This window comes from Anoplophora glabripennis, unplaced genomic scaffold (genome assembly GCF_000390285.2).
Source record: "Anoplophora glabripennis isolate ALB-LARVAE unplaced genomic scaffold, Agla_2.0 scaffold344, whole genome shotgun sequence".
NCBI lineage: Eukaryota > Metazoa > Arthropoda > Insecta > Coleoptera > Cerambycidae > Anoplophora > Anoplophora glabripennis.
In genome coordinates, this window is record NW_019416438.1 from 75,198 (window position 1) to 100,494 (window position 25,297).

The 25,297-nt window shown below is 31.9% G+C and overlaps 1 protein-coding gene across 1 annotated transcript in view; it reads right to left on the reverse strand.

Annotated features, from left to right (window-relative positions):
- LOC108910557 (titin) overlaps positions 1 to 25,297 on the reverse strand; it is a gene marked incomplete at its 3' end in the record, with an annotated part of 178,869 nt that overhangs the window by 75,189 nt on the left and 78,383 nt on the right. Inside the window, exon 3 of the mRNA XM_018715198.1 lies at positions 11,517 to 11,687. Coding sequence (XP_018570714.1) covers positions 11,517 to 11,687 — 171 coding nt within the window. The remainder of the gene's footprint in view (positions 1 to 11,516; positions 11,688 to 25,297) is intronic.

Here is a 25,297-nt window from a genome sequence, read left to right on the forward strand (position 1 = left end):
AACTTCCAAGCGTACTTCTTGAGATTAAGATTTTTATAGACTGGCTATATAAAGACGATGTCTTAGAGGAAAATCATTAGTGAATATTTTTAATATTTTATTTTAATAATAATTAAATTTAATATTTTTAATATTTTATTTTAATATTTTTAATATTTTATTTTAATATTTTAAATTAATTTTTAACTAATTTATAATATTTCAACCGCATTCTGCTTAAGTAACATATTTTGGATACCTATTAGGTCCTTCCTTGTTAATATAGATTAGGGAACAGAAACAGTTTTATTAGGAAATAAATAAAAGTCCAAAGGGTTTAGATCTGGGGAACGCAATGGCCATACTATTGGAACTTGTTGACCTATCCATTTATTTACGAAAGAATCATTTAACTAAGCAGTTACTTGTCTCCCTCTATGTGGTGGTGCTGATACAACATATTTTGAACAATATTAAGCCCCACATCATCAATGAAATCAAAAAGGTTGGTTTTATACAGGTGTACATTTAAACCATCATTTACAACATGCACAGGCAGTAAATTATTATTGAAAATTCTGCCCCAAACGTTGCTGAAATCGTCTTGATCTAATTACATGTGGATTTTGTAATGCCCACATTATGATTATTATTTATGCCGTTCCTAGTAAAACACACTTCATCAGAGCACATGACAAGCGAAATGAATCTATTATTTTGTGTATGTTGTTGAAGAGCTTGTAAAACACCCTGTATACATACTAAAAAAACGTATTTCTAACAAAAGAATTTTTTAATGTAGATCAGGTCACATAGTGACCCTCTACGGAGACGATCCTCAATAATACCGAAGTAACGATGCCGATATTGTTTTACATTTTAATACCTAAGAAATCATCTATTTCTCCGAAACAGAGTTTGAGATTAAACTACAGCGTATAATATAGCCTAGAAACATTGATGTATTTCTATTCAATATCGGATTGGCAATATGCAGTTCACATTAAAATTGACAAGTTCATGTGTGTCGCTCACAGAAACATAGAAACGTCTTATTCCAAACGGGATATTCAATGCTAAGGGTATGAGTCCATATAGCGAAAGATAAAATAGGAAAAATTTATAAGTATTTCCTTATAAAAAAGCGTTGGAACATGTCTTTATGAATGCTATTACGTATTGTGTATCAGTAGTTTGTCGAAATAAAAATATCATACCGCTTTGTAGACTTTGATCTTTTTTATAAGCCATTGATTAAGGAAAGGGAAGTAAGATTACACATCCTCCTACTCCTTTCACCCTCCAATCATAAACGAGAATTTGAACAAATATCAAAATCAGGAGGAACCAGAAAAAGGAGGAAACCCAAAGAAGGAAATAAGTGATGGAAACCTTGTAGTAGTGTGAAAAATATGTACATCGAAACAAAAGACGTGCATTAAAAAATCAAATCTCTTATTCCAATTTATTAATAATTAAAAAATAACGACTGTATCTTGAGTACCACACTTCGGTGATTTAAAGAAAAGCCAAAGACATTTGTATGTTAAAGTGTGTATAAAATTTTTATTAAAATCTTAACTGAGCGCTTTCGACTACATAGTCATCATCGGAGCTATTCCTAAAATATCAGCAAAAGGTTAAATGACATTATATAAAGCAAACAAATTTTACTTACGTTAAATTTTAGATACCAAAAAATATTTAGGAAACGTTGAAAATCTTAATAAGTTCGACATAACAATATACAACATTAAATATAACATCAATTACTGGTAAATAACAAGAGAAAGAAACAGAAATTGACTAACAATGTCGAACACGTGGAGTGAAATAAAGTGAGGTTAAATGTTAAATAAAATTGAAAATTGACATTCTACAATTCTAAGGATTACCAACTAAGTGAAAACAAAAATTTTTAAAGTAAAACTACCAGTATACTAATAACAAAATATCAGTTGTGAATTAATGGGATTCCCAAAGATAGTTGAATAAAGGTTTAAAATTACAATTTAAATTGACTTGAGTATTAACACAGTTATTAGGGTTCGTTTTAATTTCTCTTAGAATTTCTAAGTCTTCCAATAAATTAATTTTATGAAAATCAAAATTATTATGAATATTATGAAGAATTTTGCTATTGTTTAAAGGTGAAAATGAATGGTTAGTAAAATTAATATGATGCCCAAAAGCTGACTTTTCAGGTCTTTTTAAATGTTCATTAATACGAATATTTAATGATCTAATGGTTCTACCAACATAGGTGACGGAACAATCATTACAAGATAACAAATATATACCGCTATTTGACAATTTATCCTGTGAATCTTTAACTTTAGAAAAGCCAAAGAAATTTGTATGTTAAAGTGTGTATAAAATTTTATTAAAATCTTAGCTGAGCGCTTTCGACTACATAGTCATAATCGGAGCTATTCGTTAAATTTTAGATACCAAACAAAAAATAAGGAAAAAACGAAAAAAATAATAAGAACGACAAAACAATATACAACATTAAATATAACATCAATTACTGGTAAATAACAAGAAAAAGAAACAGAAATTGACTAACAATGTCGAAAACGTGGAGTGAAAAAATCTAAATCTTAATTTTTTTCACATAGAAAAGACCGCTCAACCTTTCAAATGGTTTTTGAAAAATTGAAATCGGTTGATTAGGACGGCCACAGTAAATTTTTAAAGTTAATACTTTTTTTATTTTTAAACGCTTAGATTACACTTATCAATTTGCAGTTTAGTTTTTTTTCAAAAATTGTAATATTAAAGTACTCAGAAAGACGTTTTTTTTTGTAAAAAAAAGTTAAATTCCCTTTATTGGTTCTTGAGACATAAGCGGTCAAAGTTTATTATTTTTTAAAATTGTTTAAACATTTTTGCAATTTTGAAAATATTCCGGATCTCGCCCAGATCTAGGGATCTACACTTTTATTATGTGAGTTGTACTGAAGGTATTCCAGCCAAAATTAGCTTGCCCCCTCTTACATCCAAGAAGTGGGATTTTTCGACATTTTTTTACACGGCTGGGACAGTATAACTAACGCCTCTTAGACGTGACCCCAAAACTGTTTGCATATTTGTAATTGCCACCCCAAGAAACGTAAAACTACAAATTTTCAAGACAATCGGTCCATACATACTTAAAATATAGCAAAAAATCGAAAATATTATTTCAACTTTAACACCCTGTAGAACGAAAAGGAGCAACATGTTTGGCTCAATCGCTATATTTTGACGTTAACAATCTGCCATTAAGCTGTGTATCATTATTAATGACTTACCCTGTATAGGCACCAAGGTGTTGAAAGATTTGGCCTATAATAAAGGGACAACCTCCTAAATTCACCACTTTCACCTAGGAAACACCCCATAGAATGACAGATTATGCATATTTCTTTCCGCACTTTATACCAATTAATGATCCCAGCCAAATTCCTGGCCGTATCCCAAACGCCGGCACGGTAGAGGGCAGCCAATCTCAAACAGAAACTGCACTCAGAGTAATTACTGTTGACATTGCCTCTCGATGGCCTTTTCAGCGCCACCATTCACGTTATTTATTCGCCTTTGTCGGGAGGCCGTTTCTCCACCACGAAATATCATTAGCGATTTTGTATCGTGAACCATTACGGATAATCTTAAAGCCGTATATCTCCAGTAAGATGTGGCGGATCGTGATTGCGCCGAAATGGCGACTGTAAATAAGAAGGAACTTCCGGCGCCCGAAAAAAAGAAGGCATCCCAACGGCTACAACCATAAAGCTAACTGACAATTATCCGCGCCTCGACTAATCCCCTTAGTCGGTACTTTGGGGCGTTGAGTTGATTTTTGCTTTATACGGACGCATTATCTACGGGATCCGGGGGAACTTATTGCTTTTAAATGGGAGAGTCCTTCGACTGATGTTAGGAAATCTTTAAATAGGAATTGAAGGAGACAGTTAAAATGCTAGTTCAGAACGGACAGACGCGTAAAAAGTTTGCCTCGACTTTGTTTTTTTTTGAGAAAATTTGTAAGAGTGTATGTTGAAATAACATTTTAAAATAAAATAGGCGAAATCTGTGATCAAGTCGTGTGCCGCTCTATGCTCACAATACACCATGCTACTGACAGCCATAAAAACACGTGCCATACACTCGACCAAGCGTTAAACTCACTCCGACATGCACAAATGACAATGAAATCCATGGTCGACGTTCCTCAGCAATAAACCTGGATTGTTCACCGGTACGCCAAGCTGACAGGGCAGGCATTAGGGTGCCGCTAGATACATACCGAATAAATTGATCGATGCGAAGCTTCAGATCGGAGGCAGACATATACATGTTATTAATTAATAACGCGGATAGGGGGGATCACTAAAATGTGAAGTAGTTGATGCTTCACCACTATTATTAAAAATAGCATCTATTAAAAACTTCGACTATTTTAGATACGCGCCTGTGACCTCAGTAAATATTGAACGGTCATTTTCATATAGGTATTTACCGATCGGCGGAAATAATTAATAACGGAATACTATTATTATGTACTATACCCACATATTTCATGGTAAGGTCCATGTGGAGAGTTTAGTGTAGAGAAATAAACACTTTTATCACTGTCTTACTAAAAGTGCGATTTCCTGGCTATAAAATGCCAGTCTTAATTCAGTTTGTAAGAAAAAATAATTTCGTATTAAATAATAAAATCAACAAGCAATTTGTCCCAATGCATTTACATTTTTATAAAAAAGAATGAAAAAGTATAATCCTCGCACTATAATTTAAACGGAATTTTTAAATATTAGTTCAAAAGATCTCCCTTCCAACTTGAAACCTGTAAAATTAAATGCTTTATTTGTTTACGGGATATCTACGTAATACATCAAAATTTATCCTACCTAAATGTCGTTTATTTTGTGAATTAGTTATCGGGATGACATCTTCATTAATGTGACAACAAATCTGGATAAACACTTAGCCCGGAAAATGTTTTATCTGTTAAATGGGGGTGTCTTTGAAATATCTTCCATTTTGATCTTATTCCATCTGACACGACGATGAATTGGGTACCCTTTTAATATTTTACGGAATGAAAATTGGTCCAGGAAAAAGTGGTAGATATATTGTAGTGTCTCTTCCTGTGTCAATTACAGTTCTTCGTGCAGGATATTTCTGCTGTAATTGAAATACCGATTCAAATTGAAATTTATGAATATTTACCCTTTTCAAATTATCCAAAATTCGCTAGACTTATTTATAAACACTTTGGAGACCTCCTTTAGACATCAAATCAATTTCCATATAAAGCTTTCAGTTTTTTAATAAATTGTTTAACAGATCGAGTTTTTGGAACAGTTACTTAATATTAGGATAGAAAGTTGCTTTTGAAAATACATGTACCTAGTAGTGAAGCAGTATAAGCTAAATAAAAATAAAAAACTCGTCAACTAGTGCTGAGGATGATAAAAAGATTTAGAACGTCGACATTCAAAACATTACGTTTTTCCTGAAAATCACCAATAAAAAAAATAAGAACAATAAACAAAATAAAAGTTAATTATAGTTATAAACAATGCCCGATATGGTGTTCATATACTGCAGTAATTTATTTATTAACCATGAAGAACAAAAACTAGTCGAAAAAGATAGTGATGGTTTAGTTCAGATTTTAATAACAAATGAATACTTAATCCAGTGCTTCAGCTGGAAAAAATTGTATTTGAGGACTTTAAATTAACCATTTTTTGCAGGTCTTTATTACATGAATTTCGGTTGAAAGGTCTATCGGTGGAATTTCGGTTGAAATTGAAAGGTCTATGGGTGGAAATTGAGAGGTCTATCGGTGGAAACTGAAGTCTATCGGTGGAATTTGGAAGGTCTATCGGTGGAAATTGAAAGGTCTATCGGTGGAAATTGGTAGGTCTATCGGTGGAAGTTGGAAGATCTATCGGTGGAAATTGAAATGTCTATTGGTGGAAATTGGTAGGTCTGTCGGTGTATTGAAAGGTCTATCAGTAGAAATTGGAAGACCTATCGGTGAACTAAAAAGTCAATTGGTAGAAACTGAAAGGTCCATCTGTGGAAATTAAAAGGTCTATCGGTGGAAATTGAAAGGTCTATCGGTGCAAATTAAAAGGTCTATCAGTAGAAATTGGAAGATCTATTGGTGGAAATTGAAAGGTCTATCGGTAGAAATTGGTAGGCCTATCGGTGAATTGAAAAGTCTATCGGTTGAAATTGAAAGGTCTATCAGTGGAAATTAGAAGATTTATCGGTGGAAATTGGTAGTCTATCGGTGAACTGAAAGGTCTATCGATGAATTGAAAGGTCTATCAGTGGAAATTGGAAGGTCTATCGGTGAATTGAAAAGTATATCAGTGGAAATTGAAAGGTCTAACGGTGGAAAAATTGAAAGGTATATCATTGGAAACTGGAAGATCTATCGATGGAAATTGAAAGGTATATTGGTGGAAATTAGTAGGTCTAGCGGTGAATTAAAAGGTGTATCTGTGGAAATTGAAGGGTCTATCAGTGGAAATTGGAAGATCTATCGGTGGAAATTGGTGGTACATCGGTGAATTGAAAGGTCTATCAATTAATTGAAAGGTCTATCGATTAATTGAAAGGTATATTGGCGTATTGAAAGGTCCATCGGTGTACTGAAGGGTCAATCGGTGGAAATTGAAAGGTCTATCTGTGGAATTTTGATTGAAATCTCGGTTGAAAGGTTTATAAATAAAAGCAACAATATTTGTTGCTTCATCATTTTCAGACAATGTAAACATCTCCTTTACAATTAACTTAGTTTTCAGTTAGAATTGAAGGCTTCTTCGCTTTCTTCGAAACATAATAGTTGAATGGTTTGTACACCAGTTCATGTTGTTTCCGTCACTTTTCCTTTTATTGTAATTATTGGTATTACGTAAGTAATCTTTAAAACTCGTGGGAAAGTATATTCACTCATCTACATCATTATAATCACTATTAAATATTTTTAATTTGATATCTAATTCAAGAAAAATTTGAATGTATAAACTACACTCATGTAAAAAGTCTCTTTTTACAATTGTGTTGTAACTATAAAACATGTACCTTTAAAAATACTCTTAACTACAGTAAGTGTATAAATCCGTAGAAAATAAAAGCTGTTTCCTCTAATAGCGATAAAATCGTTTTTGTATCAGTTTAGCCGGTGACCTTATCGTCCCCTGCGTCTTTGTCGATTCGAATGCGTTCGGTAAGCGGAATTTCAAACGAATTTTTTCCCGCCCGATAAGCGCCTGTGTAAAATTTATTACTCAATTTATGGTGAGTCAAAAGCTGTCGAATGAGGTATAAGATCATATCGGGCGATAAACGAGGACTCCGCCGTCACTTCGGGATAAAGTTATTGGTTCTAAATAGACGTCCAATCTTGGGAAACACGTCATTGCCGTCATTAGACCAGCCAGCGTGAAACTAAGCTAACCCACCGCTATCTATTGCCGAAGTATTGAGGCGTGCTCGGACTAGTCGCAAGGTCCTTTTGCATAAAGCGAAGTGCGGCTTTATTAGCCGCCAGGACTCTATAGAGCGTTAGGAGCTATGAAATTACGTGGTGGACGAATTAAGTGGCCATCACGAGAGTAAAACTCGCTAAATAATTGAACATTTCCAAACTATGGACCCAATTACGGCAGTCCAATTTTCTTTTCCATGGCTCTACCGCCCGGCTTTACCGGACACTGAATTGGCTGAATGGCAACAACTTTATATGATGTGGTAATTATCACATTGCGAACTTGCTCGTATGTTTCCCCTGAAACTTTTTCCTCGACGAGATAATTCTCAAAATGTGAAGTAACTAACTTCAACCGCCTCATTAGGCAAAGATCGGTTGAGGGAAGTTACCATCAAGGTAAACCTGTCAAGGTAAATAATTACAGTAACAAGTATATACTTGTGTCATAATCCTTAGGCCTAGTTTCATACTGAAATTAAATATTGCTTTAAAACTAAAGAAGCATAAAAAGAAAGATCATATCAATGGCTGCATATAAAACTATATCACAGGTCAACATTTGATCTAGGGACAATCGTCAGAAGTGACTATGGGAAATAGGGTTTTTTTGGGTCGCTGATAACGAATCCGAGGTCGGTTAAGCTCCATCACGTCAGGTTCAAGGTGATTTGAGGGTCAAATCAAGAAATGACCTCCAAAAAATCTGAAAAAATTCATGCCAATGTTTTAGAGGTCACTGGATCTGAATCCGAGGTTTGTTTACCACTACGATACACCCCAGAGGTCATTCAAGGTCAGCTCAAAATCATACATGAAGTATTTCGGATAGAAAAGTTAAAATCAGTTTGAAAAATCTGAAAAAATTCGTCTGAATGTTTTTGAGGTCACTGAACGCGAATCCAAGGTTACTTAAGCTCCATCACGTCAGGTTCAAGGTAATTTGAAGGTCAAATGAAAAATGACCTTCAAAAAATCTGAAAAAATTCATGCTTATGTTTTAGAGATCACTGAATTCGAATCCGAGGTTTGCTTACCCCTACAATACACCCTAGAGGTCATTCAAGGTCATTTCAAGGTCATGAAGTATTTTGGATAGACATGTTAAAATCGGTCTGACAAATCTGAAAAAATTCGTCTGAATGTTTTTGAGGTCACTGAACGCGAATCCAGTTTTTGAATAAAAAGACTTATAACCGACCTTGGATTCGTGATCAGCGACCCAAAAAAAACCTATATACCATAGTCACTTCTGACGATTGTCCCTAGATCAAATGTTGACCTGTGAATTAAGTACTTAATTTAAATGTAAATCTGCGATATAAAGAAGTGTCAACACTGTCAAAATTGTAGAAAGTAATAAAGCATTTTTAATGTAGTAATTATTGGTACTCCTGTAAAAAGATTAAGCATAAAAATTCCCAAAACTGAACAATAAATTAGAATTAGATTACTCTTTATTAGTGAAATATCCAACAATTCTTGTATTAAACCCACAAATATAAAATTGTTAACTTACTGTTAAAATTTAGTGAAAAATTGGTTTTAAGTCAAAATAACATGTTCTCAAGGTAGAACCTGGGCCAAAAATGGCATATTGGAAGTATACATGGATAGTAAGACCTAGGACTTTTTATGGCTCTGTGGTATGGTGGCAAAAAACACAACACACCAAGATGGTTCCAAATTTTCACTTCCACAAGCTATTTGAGACTCGAATAAAGAAGCAAATTTCAAAGTAACAATTTGGAATCGCTACTATATTTGCTTTGATGCTAAAAGTTGGAGCGTTTGAAGCTGTTGTAACTTCGGAGCCACTAGAATTGCAATCCTTTTAGCAAAAGTTGGAAATTGTACTAAGAGTATCAGGGCTAAAGTTACATTAAATTACCCCTGTTTTAGAGCTAAAACAACCTCGAAGATTTTGAAGTGTAGACTATGAAAGTTTGGCGCTAGAAAATGGATAGTAAATGATACTGAATATTTTCAGAAAACCATATCAAATTTGAATGAACTGTTTCGACCATTCTCTTGAATTTAACTTTTACGTACCGTGTTTCGAAAAATGAAATGTTTACTGAGAACATTTTTAGAATTTTTCGTAATTAATACCTAATTTAATTTATGATGTAGATCAAACTAATATTTGCTAAAACATGTTATAGCGTGTAATTTGTATCCATTTAATAATAAATTATAGTAGACAGTCTTTACATCCCTAAGTAATTTTCTAGTACGCCATTGTCCATAATTTATTAATATTAACTATAATACGTTTTAGAAACGCCACGGTACATTAGGCCAGCGATTCCATTGTTCCCTAAAAATGCCAGACAAAACCTTCACCCGAAAGGAAATTTTTAAATTAAATAAGTTGTCATTAAGAAGTGTTTCGATGAAAAATTGTCCGAAACAGTAATGTAACCCTATTATAACATTTTGCTCGCGCTATTAAGGAGGCGTCAGATCATTTTTCAAATGGGACTGCAGTAATAACGTACCCCGTCAAAATTTCTTAATTAAACTTGGAGTTCGGACACTAACTTTTTTCACCGTTCGTTCTTTTATTAATTTTCTAATTAGTTTCGGAGTTGCGCTTTCCGAAAGCTTTCCGGGGGAGTTTAAAAAAGTAAAGTAAATTATTAAACATGAACCAACTCGATTTTCTCAAAATGCTTTTAATGCTACGATTATTTCGTAAAGTTCAAGTTACTGCTTTGTACTTTGCATGTACCTAATATAGCTTAGACTAGGAAGTTTGGAGTGGCGTTACAGGTAATGCAAAATAGTCTCGTAAAATCGCGCAGCTAGTAGATTTACGGTAATTATAACTGGGCTCCCGATTTTATGCGAAAGGTTTTTCCTAGACGAAGGCACTAACGGTGAGAGATTTGCATAGCACGACTTGCATTTGTTGCTCTGTAAAATTGGGTAATAATAACCAGTTAAAATTTAAATTATTGTGCATTTTCAGGTAATGTTTTCAATAGAATCAGTGACATACAAATATTCTGTGACAAACATGATTTAAAAACCTTATACACAGAAAACAATTTATTTAAATTACTGAAAACCTGTAACATTGTACACAGAAAAATATAAAAAATATTATTGTGGTATTCTCTTTTGTAATCGTTTTTTTAAAAGTATTTTCGTATAACTCCACAAGAAAAATATTGCTTTTATTGCAGGGAAATTTAATAATATTGAACTATTGAATTCAATTTATATCCACTGCTAGTTTGTAGTAGTAAGTTGTACGAGGTCTGTTCAGAAAATAACCGACCTTTATTTATATAAACTTTAATTAATTACACAGCCCCACAAAAAAGTGGAATATCCGAAAGACAACACTCTGGTATATATATATTTTCGGGGTCGGTGAATTCGAATGTGGTGCCCGTTTGACTCGATTAGCTCTGGTTAAAGGTCACTTTAAGGTCAAATGTAGAGAATCAATTGCCCACAAAGTAAACCTACATATCCATACGTATTTGGGGTCGGTGAATCCAAATCCGGTGTCCGTTTGGTTCGATCAGGTCTGCGTTAGGGTCAGTTCAATTTCAAATGTAGAGAATCATTTGCGAACAAAGTAAACATCCATACCTATACGAATTTGGGGTCGGTAAAACCGAATCCAAGAACATGTGGTTATGGAAGAGGTTATGCGGAACGCAATATTACCAACCGCACATAACTAAATATCTCCATTAAAGCATAATTAAAAATTTTTGTTATATTCTGCAAAAGTAATTACAAAAAACATATATTTCTGTGTCGTGTCTTTTTATTTTAATTTTTTATAGAAATTTCAAGGCAAGTGCATAAAAATTCTTTGTTCTACCTGTAGCTTTTACGCCGTTATTATATCAGAAGACTGTTACTTCAGATGTCTTAAGTATTGTATGTGGCTGTGAATAATTTTGTCCAAAACGAATTACAATAATTGGACCTGCTCGAAAAACTGGAAGATGTACAATACGGTGTGGTGTTCAAATTTCATATTTATTGGCAATTTAAAAGAGATAACTTGGCTTACCTCCTGTCATATGAGTTGTTCCATTGAACCATGACACATTAGGCACTGGTTTACCACCAACAGCTTCGCATGTCAGTTCCATTTCAGCTTTCACCTTTCTAGGAGACAAGGTTGTGTCATTTGATAATACGTTTCCGTTACCATCTATTACTCTGATGGTATCCGGTTTTCCTAAAACAAATAATTAGCATTAAAATTTGTATATTATTACTTCAATGAAACAATAACTCTCCGATGAATTTGTCCTTTAACTAATATACCTCTTATACCTAAAGTTGCTATTTGATATAAATGGTTTAGTGAAAAGGGAAAAACCAAAAACCCGAGAATTATTGTCATGTTTTATATTTATAAGAATATGTGTTTTTTAATATATATTTATAACAATTGGTTTTGTCACTTAAAAGTCATTTTGTACAATCTAGTGACTTCGACTGGCATGTGTAAACTCTTATTTTCATTTTATTTCAATAGTAGTGTATTCAGATAAATCGGAGCATCAGAATAATATTTTCTAGTAAAATATCTGGGAACTTATTAGTTCTCATCGGTATGCTCAACTAATCATCTAGCTATTTGGATGTCCATCTAACAAGATCTAAGATATTTTGCAGGTTTCATCTCACCCACATTCAAAACAGATAGATACTCAAATAGATCACTCATCAATTCTTTCACTGAAGGGGTAGGTACTGATGAGAATACTGATTATCTTGTTTTCTTAAGTAAAAATAGAATACCTACAGTTCCTCCCAGTCAATCCAACAACGAATCAAAATCAATAATGGAACTGTGACAAACTAAGAAAATATTTCTAGAAAGCGGCACATTCAACCAGTTTGTATCATTTCGTATATTTTTTTTACGTTTTCTTCTCGCATTTAACTTATGATCTTAAAAAAATAGATAGCAATATTATTCTAAAAAGCAACTATCTTTTGTGAATATTTAGATAAAACCTTTAATAAAAAATATTACTTTGTAAATTTTAAATGAGTTTGCAAGGAATTAATTTTTACGTAGTAGTTTTATAATTTATAGATATGATACGTGAAGCTTTCTTAGGTATTATAGGGTATGCGTATCCCAGTTTAGGTAATAAATCACGCTCGACATGGAAAAAATCCTTCCCTTGTTTGCCTCGACATCCACCGTTTTTAATTTTTTAATAATAATTTCGTGATAAGAATCTTGTTATGCATGTAGCTTAAACGAGAATTTACTAACTGTATCTCGTGAACAAAATTAAAATAAAAAAATACATATTAATAAAGCAACGCCTTTGAACTACGATCGTGCATGGAAGTCATTAGCTACCACAATTCCTTCCACTTCAATTTTCTTTAACCAAAATCACACAAAAAGTGCGATGAAGTTATTAAAACAGAATCTTGTTAAATTTTAACTTAGAGTGTTACCAGTGTGGCCTGTTTACTTGTATACCAGGGAAGGCGGAAAATTAGGTACAAAATATTGAAAAGAAGTGAAATATAAAAAATGTGTTCAACATTATTTTTTATAGTGTAAGTCCATTCTTCTGCTTTTGTCCGAAATAAACTTTTGAATTACTTATATTAAAATTTGGTATTTCCCGCATCACTGATTTTTCAATTGCTAGCATTACTGTTAGTCTGTCCTTACAATCAATTTAAACGTTTACAATATTTTAAAAAACACACAAGAAGCAATACGTAAATAACAAAATTTTACACAACACCTAAACAAATTATGATTAATGAGGAAAAAACCTACTATTTGGTTACTGTCCAACTAAACAATGCCCAAACCGCATAGTAAATATGCGCTACTCCCACTCCGTCTTTCACTGCTGGCGATAGTAACCATGACCACCGCTATAAACACTTTACGGATGTAGGAGCGAGATACGCGGAGCCTACCTATTCACAGTTTTTCAAACGAATTTTGCGAGTCGTGTAAAATTGACTGCACATTACACATTTAACGTTTCCTTTTTAAAATGCGTTTCATAAGGCTAATCTATTTAATTATCCAGATAATTCTATAATTGCTTTCCATTTTTAAACATTTACTTCGGTGTAAAACTTTCCAATTTATCAATTCCTTTCTTTATCAAATTAACCCGACTCATAAATTTAAAAGAAAACGTCTTTTCTCTTTTAAAAAAAATCATTAGTAGAGGTCAGGTCTTAATTGTCTATAAATTTTGTTTCAATTAATACGGAGTTAAACTTAAGGTATCTTATTTCCGCCACATTAAGCCAAGTCAAGAATAAAATAACGCCGCTTTGTAGAAATAGCAAGAGATAACGTGGGAGAAACAAACACGACAGGAATAGCTTCTAAAATTTACCGGGTATTATTATCAAATAATGCTCCTCTGACATTATGACATCCTGCATTTCCAGTGTATACTGCCGCGACCTGACATGTCATTGGTCAACAAAAAACCTGTCGTACTTCCACGTAAGTAAGAACAAACAAAAGGGGAGAAGTAGATGATCTGATTAGTTTGGAAAAGTGCCAATATATCGTTCACGGTGTCTGGCATATCGTGTTTGTTCATACATGAAAAGCGACTGGTAAATATTAACTTAAAACGTAGTCTCCGGAAAACCAGAACCGCGAACCCGTGCCAACATTTTGACATTAACATTGGATGAAATGTTGTGGTGTAATGTTAAAACTGGAACTTTTCGTTGGCGTGGAAAAATACATAGAGGTACGTTTATATTTCTGAAACAGTCGTAATTAAACATTACGTTACATTAGGAAATGCCATTTCGGAACTTGATTATTATTAGTACAGTATAAATACATACTAAATGTATTTATTTTAAGAAAATTGAAAAATACAAAAATAAATCGAGAATTTAATAACCTGGGAAATGCTTGAGGCAACTATCTTGATGTTCAGTGACAGATGTATAGCTACCTTAACTTCTAACAACTTTAAATCAAGACCTGTCACTGCAATTAGTTATTTTTTATAATCCCAGTAAGTACAAACGGGATAATCTATATTTTGAAACAATAAATTTAAAAAAAAATCTAGGAGTACGTTACAAATGTGACCATTTTTTTATGTATAACAACTAAGACCGTTAGATTTAGGGCGTCTCTTAATGAGCCTACCAAAAACTTAAAAGTGGTAAAAACTATTTCGAATTTACACTGAAAGAAATGGGCTTATTAAACTGTTTATCTAGAATAATGTGTATAGCGCATATTAAAACTTTTATAGCCAATATACAACTTTTATTAAAAAAAGCAATCATCTCTATACTCATCAATCAGTTTAACTGGAAGGTGCTTAATACACCTTATGCATCTATGAAATAAAGGTTATAATGAATAACTTATACATTATTAGGTGTTATAGACTTTAAATTCCAGTTGTATAGTAAGGAAGATTTGTTGTATAAAGACCAGTATCCGAATTTGTATATAACAATTGTATTAACAGAATTATTCGTTCTTATACTGAATATGTTTCCGTTTTTAACGTGTAAAACGCATCTTATAATGGTTAAGTGATCGTCACCTCTCGGTGCATAATCGGTTATGATCGTTGTTAAGTTATATTCATAGTCTTGTAATAATAATCATATGTCAGACCCGAGAGCGAAGTGCGCCGACTCAATAAGAAACCTGGCTATTCCAGCCGCTGATTTAGGGTTCGCCGCACGAGCTCATCCCTTCTAAGATTTCAGTAGCATGCTATGCATGAAGCAGAACGGTACTCAACTATCTTATACAGTCCACTTTTATTGTCCATACATGTTCAATCATTGTCAAAATAAACACACAAAACCACAACGTCTTTATTATCTTTACTCAAGAAGAGAAAATACAACAATCGTAAAATTTCCGACAGTCCGCTGTGCATCGACTTACACACGTCTAGTTTGATGAAAATGGACAGTATATGCACATGTTTTGTGGGATACATGATCATATCGCGTTGTGTGAAATGGAAAATTATTATGTAAGTATCTAACTGTTTTATGGCTTGTAATTGTTTTGTTTTTTCAAATGTAAATCTTGTCTAAATCTTAAAAATTATTATTTTGTAGGTCCTATTAGAAATCGCTGATGTTAAGTTTTACATAAGATGGAGGAACAGAAGGTTAACGGTGACAAAGAAGAGCATGGGTATAAAGTCAATCAACCAGAGGAAATAAAATTATATGGAAAGAAGCTCAACCTTTCTGGGGATGCTTCATTCTTAAGGTGGAAGAGTTATAGTGCAAATTCTCATGTAATACAAGAAAATACGGGTGCATCGTTGCTAAGAAAATAAACTGGACAGTTTTGGGAGCGATTTGTCATCATTTTTAATGCTTAAAAGTATGTTTTATGTATGTTTACATTAGAACCTTAGCTTGTAATTACAGTTATCCAATAAAATTTCTGAAAACTTAATGACATATGTTTTTAACTCATACAGAGTATACAACAGTTTAATACATTTATTATTATAAAACTTATAACCAGTACTAGATGTTCTAATAACGATATGGAACACTTTAATAACAGTTATTGCTATTATTTCGTAAAGGGTATAAAAAACGTTGTATACTAGTTATACAATAATTTAATAAAGAATAAGGTTTATAGTCACTATACAACTGTGCTAGCAATACGCGTTTTATATCCAATATTCGCCTGTTTAACTGTCACATATAGTATACAATGGTCTTATAATGGCATATAGAATTCTAATAAAGAATAAAACGCATTTCTTTCAGTCTACATTTGACAATCTTAGAAGATGAATAACTTGTTTTCAAATGGAATGACCCAAATTAATTGCTATTGTTGAATGCCAAATTTTCGATTGATATAACGTTTGCCATATTTATCTCTACAGTTTTCGATAAAAATTCGGTTTTATCTAAAATTAAAAAAAAAGTATTTACCAATATTGTCGAGTAGGTTTTGAAATTATTTATTGCACAGTTTGACATATAAGAATTAAATGTCGCTTTAGTTTTGATTAACATTAGTTTTGTAACTATTTTTAAAGTTAATAAGACGTAAAGAATTTAACGTTTTAATTATATGTTCAAAATGTCACTGACCCGAGAAATGATTGACATGGTTTTTGTTCTTGATGCTCGTTACAGAAATCCATTACTGGCATCAATAGTTTATACACAACGCATTGTGAATGCACCCTTCACAATTTTTTTAAACCAAAAGCATACTATTTAAAAAAATTGTATTGCATTCTTACAAGTTCTGAAATTTTAGCTTAAGAGTGTTTAAATATATTGGCACCAATTTTATTTTTTTTTAACCAATAGAACCTTTTCAGACTGTCCAGCAATTTGCAACATCTGCTTGTGTTACAAACCCACCTATATTTCAGAAACGTTTTAGTCATAACATGTCGGGATGACATTTCGTGGAGATAATCGCATTTAGAAAATTATTCCGCCCGGATAAATGTCAAAGAGAACCATTACGTAAGTAATTTCGTTCCGTCAAATATCGCAAAACTTATTAAAGAAAGTAATAAATTAATTAACAATTTGATACGGGTACAAAACCCCAGGCAGTTATATATACTTAAGATAAAATCCGTGGGCTTATTCTTTGGCTTCGCTGTGGTAAACCTCGATAAATCACGCAAAAAGAGGATAAGGAACAAGAAATATAGTCCCTGTCATAATTTCCCACGTAGGTACTATTTTCTAAAAAAATATGAGGTGACAATATTTTTACGAAACCCTAATTTACCATAAAACCTTTTGATGAGTTAAGAGGAAGTTGTATTTTACTTCATTGAACTTAAATTAAGTACCGTGAATTATTACTGAGGTAAAGTAGCCGCCAGTGTGTCCCGTAAAAGTATGCCTACGAAAGGAAAAGTGTCATTAACTTTTGCGAAGAGATTAGGTAATAATTTGCTAAACTTATTCATTGAAAGGAGCAGACAACTATATATGGCGATGTCATATGTTAAATTACTGTTCAGGATAACATATTAGTGACCTAAAGTGAAATTAACAACAACATCTATGTTAATTGGTAGTTGAGGTTTTTTCTTTCTATGTTTGTTTCTAACTTCATTTATGTATTTCCATCGATTAAAAAATATATATGTTTATCTTTCCGTTATTACAGTACCCATTACTGTAACTACATCGGTACAACTGTAAGTGTACATGGAGAGAGCCTATTTAAGCCATATTTGTGTTAACTTTCGATTTCAAATATAGTCCATTGACACCAATGAAATTTGTTCGTTAACCTTTGAGTGACCTCACGTTATGAATCGTGCCTAAATTACTTCCTGATACTTTATTATAACATTGTGCTTCCTGGTATTGCTTTTTGACCTGCATATTTCATCCCAAGCTCGTAAGTTTTTTATGTTAATTCTGTAAATTACTGTAGTAATTAAATATGTTGTATGCTATATTCAATAAATTTGTTTATTAATGTAATTACCTATATAGTTGCATATTTGCACAACGTAGTTTTTATATATTTCAGATGATAAAATGTCCCTCCTCCTTAAATGTTACTAAGGCCTTAGATCCTACTCTGAGACATCTAATTTGCTAAACATCATTGGTGTAAGATTCCAATGATTTTTTATGACTTGGATTTGGCACCATAGACACAAGCATCGCTGTTTTAAGCCCGACTTAATTATCTGTTTTTAATAATTATTAAATCATATTTATAATAATCATTTGAAAACTACCAAGTTATAAATGTTATTTTTATGCAGTTTTAAAATACATACCTCATTAAGAAAATTATTTTACAGGGCATACAAGCCTGTTAATTTCTTGTCCCATAAAGAATAATCTTATTATATACCTCTTTGATAGTAACTACTAATCTCGTTTCTTTCTCTTTTCCGTCATACAAATTATTAAATCTTTTTTGTTTACTTTATCTTACAAATTCCTCTATAGAAAGAATTATATAGATGTCAAACTAGGACTTTTCGAGGATAATAAAATTATTCCTCTACAATAAAAACTTATTTTAAAAGAAGGTCCATTAGAACGCAAGAGAGTTATAAAAATCTTTTTATAGAGCAGGATTTTTTCTTATCAATATATTTGAAGATTTCTTTAGTAAATTTAATAGAAGAATAGTAAATAAAGGTTAGTAAATAAACCAAAACATTGCGTAAACTGCCAATACAACTAATATGACTTGGACATATTACTGTCTTTAGAAAAGGAAAAGACCTCGAGAAAGCTGTAAATATAGGGTGTCGGAACGGTCAATTGTTTTTTTTAAAATATGTCTCTGAAATCGCAAGAAAATTTAAATATGTTTTTACAATTTTGCACTAGATAAAAAGGTAAAAAAGATTAATTTTTATTTCATGAACCATAAAGAATTGTGGGAGCAGATAAAATGTTATACACCACGCAGCAGTTAAGTATAATTTACCAATCTTGGACTCCATTGCCAAGTCTCGCTCCGCTCGGGCGCAAAATCGTATTCGACCGGTAAAAAATACTTCCTTTACGGTGTAAATAACTATTTTTGGGGATTTTTCAGGATTGTGTACATACATATGATTGTGAGAGTGTTATTTATGAAGAATCTCATTTACTCTAGGAAATATGACACTGGTTTTTACGAGCATTATTCAAAACAAAAACTGATTTTGCTTTAACTAACATTTTACTAATTGTTCGTCTGTCGAAAGTTTAAATAATAGATTATCAGACATATTCGTCGAGAGTTTTAAAAATTGCTGTTTGTTTTGTTTAACAAAATTATTTGTAAATGTGATTGATACCCCTGTTGTAACTAATACATTATTTTCATGGCTGAACGCAGCTACAGACAAAGCAAAACAATATCCATTCGGGATAAGCGGATCCATTTTTGATGTGTATGAAAAATGGGACGGGAGTAAAATAATTACGGGCGATGAGGAAAATAAATCCGGGCCTTGTAAAAGTTATTTATTAGCCTGTAAAATGGCAGTCATCAGAGGAAAATTTGGCCACATTATGGCAGTAATACAATCACGTCTGAACGCAATTTTCACTGATCCCCAGTTCGCACATGCTCTGCTAAGTGAGTCCTATTAATAAACCCCTAAACCCCCCCCCCCATTTATCGCTATTCTATGGCGTACGCAGCGATCAGTATGAATCTATCATTGCCCTGCGTTTTACCCGAGAAATAATTCAGGTGATACATAAATAAATATGCCAGTGAATTTATTTTTTAAAAACGCATTTTATTAAGGGCTATCGTATCTTTTTTAGATACGGTATAAACTAATTCAATTAAATTAAACTTTTTTTTCTAAAAATCCTGGTAAATGAAGTCAAAAAGTCAAACAATGTTCTTCGATGCCAAAAATCAAGGTATGAAAAAATAACCTAGTAGACAAGATTCCTGATTGACAATATATTGAGATGAAATCAGATTAACGAGAGAATGGTTGAAATGATTATTACAAAATTTATTATTGATTTGATTATCATGTTATTCAATTGGAGCATAGGCCAATATATTATAAGAAAAATATAATTGAAATAAATTAAAAATGCAGAATTGGTAGATATCTAATAAAAGTTAAAATGCCAGAGTTTGATTAAATAGTTATAAAATAAGGTAGAGTAGGAGTTAATAAAAGATATAAAGATATAAAGACAAGTTTGTACAGTAATTAAAAGGATATGTCAGAAATATGTCAAATTGTGGGATCCACAAGGAATTCAGTAGTTACTAGAAATGTCAAAGAATATTATAAAATAAGAAATATTTAGAAGTATAAGGTAAATTAGAATAGGATGTATAAGTGCAAAGGATAAAGTGAAGTGAAGTGAATTGCAAAAGGAAAAGGGCATGTTAAAATTAAAAAAACCATAAAGGAGATATGTGGAAAGGCCTTTATAAGGAAAAGAAAAATCAATATAGTAAAAAAAATGGAGATTATTGATTATTTACAGAAAACTTTTGTAAAAACGTCAGGTATTGAGGAAAGAAAATAAAACTTATAGCAAATATAAGGATTTAATGAACGAGTGAGTATAAAAAGAGTCAATTAGAAGAGATCAAGAATATAAAAATACCAAGTGGTGAAGAGGTCCAAGATAAGCGGAGTACCCATAATCAAGGTCCAGGAAGACAACAAGGACGAGAAATTTCTATAGCAGGTTACACGAGGAAAGAAAGAAAAGGAATATCAGTAGCACGATCCAGGAGACCGATGGTAAATCATAGTAGCAGTAGCAGGGAACAGGAGACCAGCCAGAAAGCGGAGTAGTCGACAGGTTCCTGAAAGTAAGCGAGATAGGATCGAGATAGGATAGACAAGAAGTAAGGAAAACAAGCAAGCAGAGGAAAGGAGCAAAATCAGTCGATAAGTCATTATCACTAATACGTATAAAAGGTACCTTTATTTTCCTTTGAGACTTTGTGCACAAATAATATTAAAAGAAAAATTCGTATACGAAATAGTGGGATATAGATATTTAAAAGTAAAAAGTAGTATACAAAAAATTTTAGAAAATCACTAATTTCATAGTAACCAAATTTAGATAACTATATCAAACACAACCCAAATTGGCCAATCTTAGTAAAATTATCAATAGTAATAATAGAATAAATAACCATTGATTAGACAAGAAATTATAAGAAAAATTGTCAAAGTCTTGAATGTATGCAACCAGACATACATGAAATTTCAGTATAACAGGCGTATCTATATAACATCTTGTTTAAGGTTTTAGAAATAGTGTTAATACTTCTAAATATTGACTATTGTGGTGAACCCTGCTTATTGACAAATTTGACATATATATCAAACCAATAATAAATTCATTTATTAATATCCTGTTGTATTTAAAGCTGTGATTGTGTATAGTTTCTAGCTGAAGAATTTAGTGCATAGGACCGACTACTGAGAGGAGTCTAGAGCTAGGTAGGGCACAGGTATACAACCACCAGTACACAAAAAAATCAAATTAATATCGCAATAAAAATTTTAATTTTGGCGCTAACATAAACATACATACACGCATCACCATAACAAAATATAACTATGTATACTATGTATAACTAAAATGCAGAAATGGTGGATCCTAACTATGGCGGATAATTCTGTATAGGTACTGTCTTTGTCGAGTGCGATATTATAGCAATAAAAATTTCAACAAGAATTTCAGGACTTATTCAATAATTTTCTGACTTAGAAATATCACTTTAAATTTTTTATTTTACATAACTATAGTCTTTCCGAAGTCAGTTGAACAGGTATATATAAAGGAAATAAAATTTAATGAGTTCCATAGGCATCCCTAAAAAAGTCTTCTGCTAAAGGTAAAAAATTATAACAATTTGTATATAATGTCTAGAAACATTCTATTATACAGGGTGGGCCAATAGTGTGAGAAAGTAAAATAACTCCCTTGTTACTCATAATACAGAAAAAAAGTTTTTATAGTAGTTATACAGCATCAGGAATCCTAAACTACAAATTAATTTGATACATACAGGGCGATGAGTAAAAACGGGATACGCTAAATATTACATTTTTTAAGTGGAACGAACTGTATATTTTTAAACATATGGATTTTAGTGCGGGGTTGCCAAGTTATGAACAAAACTCTTGAAAAAACATGACCAAGAAGAAGTATTAACTTCAGCTACTAACACTTGAAAGAAAATAATGAGACAGAGTTATAGGCAAATGTTAGACAAAGGCTCCTATATTCGCTAATGTCGATATTTTATACAGGGTATTTTTTATAATACGATCATTTTTAGAAAGTTATTTAAACTTAATTTTCTAAAATTTTTCAAAAGGGACACCCTGTATTTTATTTACATATCGGTCTATTTCAATTTTTATTAAGCATGTTCTATATTTAAAATGTTTAGTTTTTAAGGTACAGCAACATTTGTGAAAAAACTTAATTTTTATTATTTTATAGTATACCACAAATAAATATTAACTAATAAAATTAACTCAAAAGGTAATGATAAATTATGAACTAACAAGTTGAGCCAATGTGACAGTTTTTTCCAAAACCATTTCGTGCGATCGAAAATAATAAAAATTATATTTTTCCAGAAATGTTTCTATATATTAAAAATTAACAACTTTAGGTGTAGAACATACTTAATAAAAGTTGAAGTGGATTGATATGTGAATAAAATAGAACAATAAAATATAGGGTGTTCCATCTGAAAAATTATAGAAAATCAAGTTTGAACTTTCTTAAAATGATCATATTATAAAAATGCCTTGTATAAAATATCGATATAAGCTAAGATAGGAGCCTTTGCCTAACATTGCCTATAATTCTGTCAATTATTTTTGCTCCAAGTGTTAGTAGTTGTAAGTCAATACCAACTTCTTCGAGGTCATGTTTTTTTTCCAAAATTCGAAGAATTTACTACATAACTTGGCAACCCCGCACTAATATGTTAAACTGTTTCCATATACAGAATTTTATCAGAAATCCATACGTTTAAAAATATATAGGGTGTTCTATTTAAAAAATGTAATACTTGGCGTGTTCCGTTTTTACTCATCGCTCTGTGTGTTTCGAATTAATTTTGTCCTTTAGGTTTTTTGATTATGCTTAACAAAATTCCCTGATTTTGTATAGGGGCACATTACAAAAGCACAGAAATTTAAAATCAATGTGGAAATGCAGAAAACAATTGAATGTGAATATTTAAAACCAGTAAATTGATCAAATCACTATGGTAAACAGCAATAATTATTGTTATGAAACAATAATATTTCAAAAATATGTTGGTTGAATACGCTATTGAAAATTTAATCGTGTTTCCATAAATTAACGAGAAATTATAATGAAAAATTAATAGTTTTCATTCTCTTTATATTTAAATATTTGCCGAACAAAATATTTTCTTAACTAGATTTAGATTTGATAGCGTAAATTTGTGTTTTTTAATGTACTTCCAAACTTTTGTTGGCTTGTGATTTCTCAAATTCCCTGTTTAATAAAATAAAAAAAATATTTAAACTCGTACTTATTTTTATTTGAAATGCAATGTTCCTAAGTAGACTCGCGGAATAATAAACGAATAAAAAACAATGGATTCGTCAAAGTCGAAGTTTAACAATGCAGATTTATTAGAATGTTCTCCCTTTGTTTTGTGCGCTACCTCCCACCAATCAACTACGAAAGGCTTCTGTTTCGATGTCATTGAATTGTAGTCAAAAAGTTATTGCAATACATACACGGTACATTAATGGTCGTGTTAGCTTCTGACAAATTATTTATTGATGCCCTTTGTTCACTTTCGGTTGAATTAAATTTCTCCGCTTTACAACGTTACCGAAACCTATTTTTCAAGCGAGAACACCGACCGGTTAATTTGGAATTGCAATTTGTCTCCAACATGGTTTCCCAAACGAATTAATTTTAAATGCGAGCTTTACGAAATATTTAATCTGGAATAATTTAACCTGCATTGAACACTAAGCTGTTTCCTGAGTAAAATATAGGGCGTTTATGCTTAATATCTCTTGAATAACATTAAAAAAGTAAATGAAACTGTGAACATACTATATTGTATGAACATTCTTAGTAACGAATTCAATAATATACAAATTAAAAATCATGGTATAAAAGGAGATCATTTAAAGATAGTTGAATTTTAATTTTCCCAAGTGACTTATACGACGTAACACACGAGTGCCATACAAAATTTTATCCAACACTTTCATAGAATTTCGTTTTAATAATAAATAAAAGTAACTTCAAGTAATTTTAAGTTGTCAATGTCAGAAAAAGTAATTTAACGAAATAATGTATTTTTAAATATTACAAAGGATGCGAGTGTCAACCTAAATTGTGACTGTAACCAAGGGTTGTCAGTAAACAAACAATATTTTTTGTGTTGAAATCCTAAAACCAAGATTGAAAAAATGGAAAATGTGGAAATTCCATCTGAAATTTTAGAAAAAGCTAATGCGGCTACTGCAGGCATCATTTCGGAGAAATCAAAATCTATATACAACAAAGAACTGAAGGAATTTCAAGATTGGAAAATCAAAGAAGGAGTGAAAGGCGTAAATGAAAATGTCTTGCTGGCTTATTTTTTCAGTTTAAGTGAGAAATTAGCTCCATCCACATTGTGGACTAAATATTCCATGTTGAAGTCAACTTTGAGAGTTTACAAGAACATTGAAATTTCTAAATTCGGAAGACTGCCACATTTCTAAAGTTTAAGCACAAACATTTTCAACCAAAAAAATCAAAGGTCTTAGAAGAGAACAAATCGAACAATTTTTGCGTGAAGCCCTAGACGAAGATCATATTATGACTAAGATAAGTTCTACTGAATAGTTTAACTGAGTTATATTTATTAAATTTGCTGTTTTTAGGTGGCGTTGATATTAGGAGTTTTTGGGCTTGCCGTTGCAAGGAATTGACCCATCTAAGCATAGACAATATAGAGGACAAAGAGCAGTATATCCACACCATGATTTCAAATACTAAAACGAACAAACCAAGAAGCTTCGCTGTGTTAAATGAAGGATTTTGGGTTAATCCAATTGAATTAAATATAAAATATTCTAAGCTAAAGCCTCAAAATGTGGCTGTGTTTTATAAACTGTAGACTTGAAATGGCCCCAGAGAATGAAGTCTATACAGGAAAGATCAGGGGACCTTGCAGACCACTCAATAGATCCCCTACGGCCAATTCAATGACCTCTAAAATTTTCGTTGAGGAATTGTCAAAGTATAACTGCCGATATGTTACAGAATGTTAGAGAAGAGATAGAGAATCGATTCTATTATTGCATGGATGTTAATGGC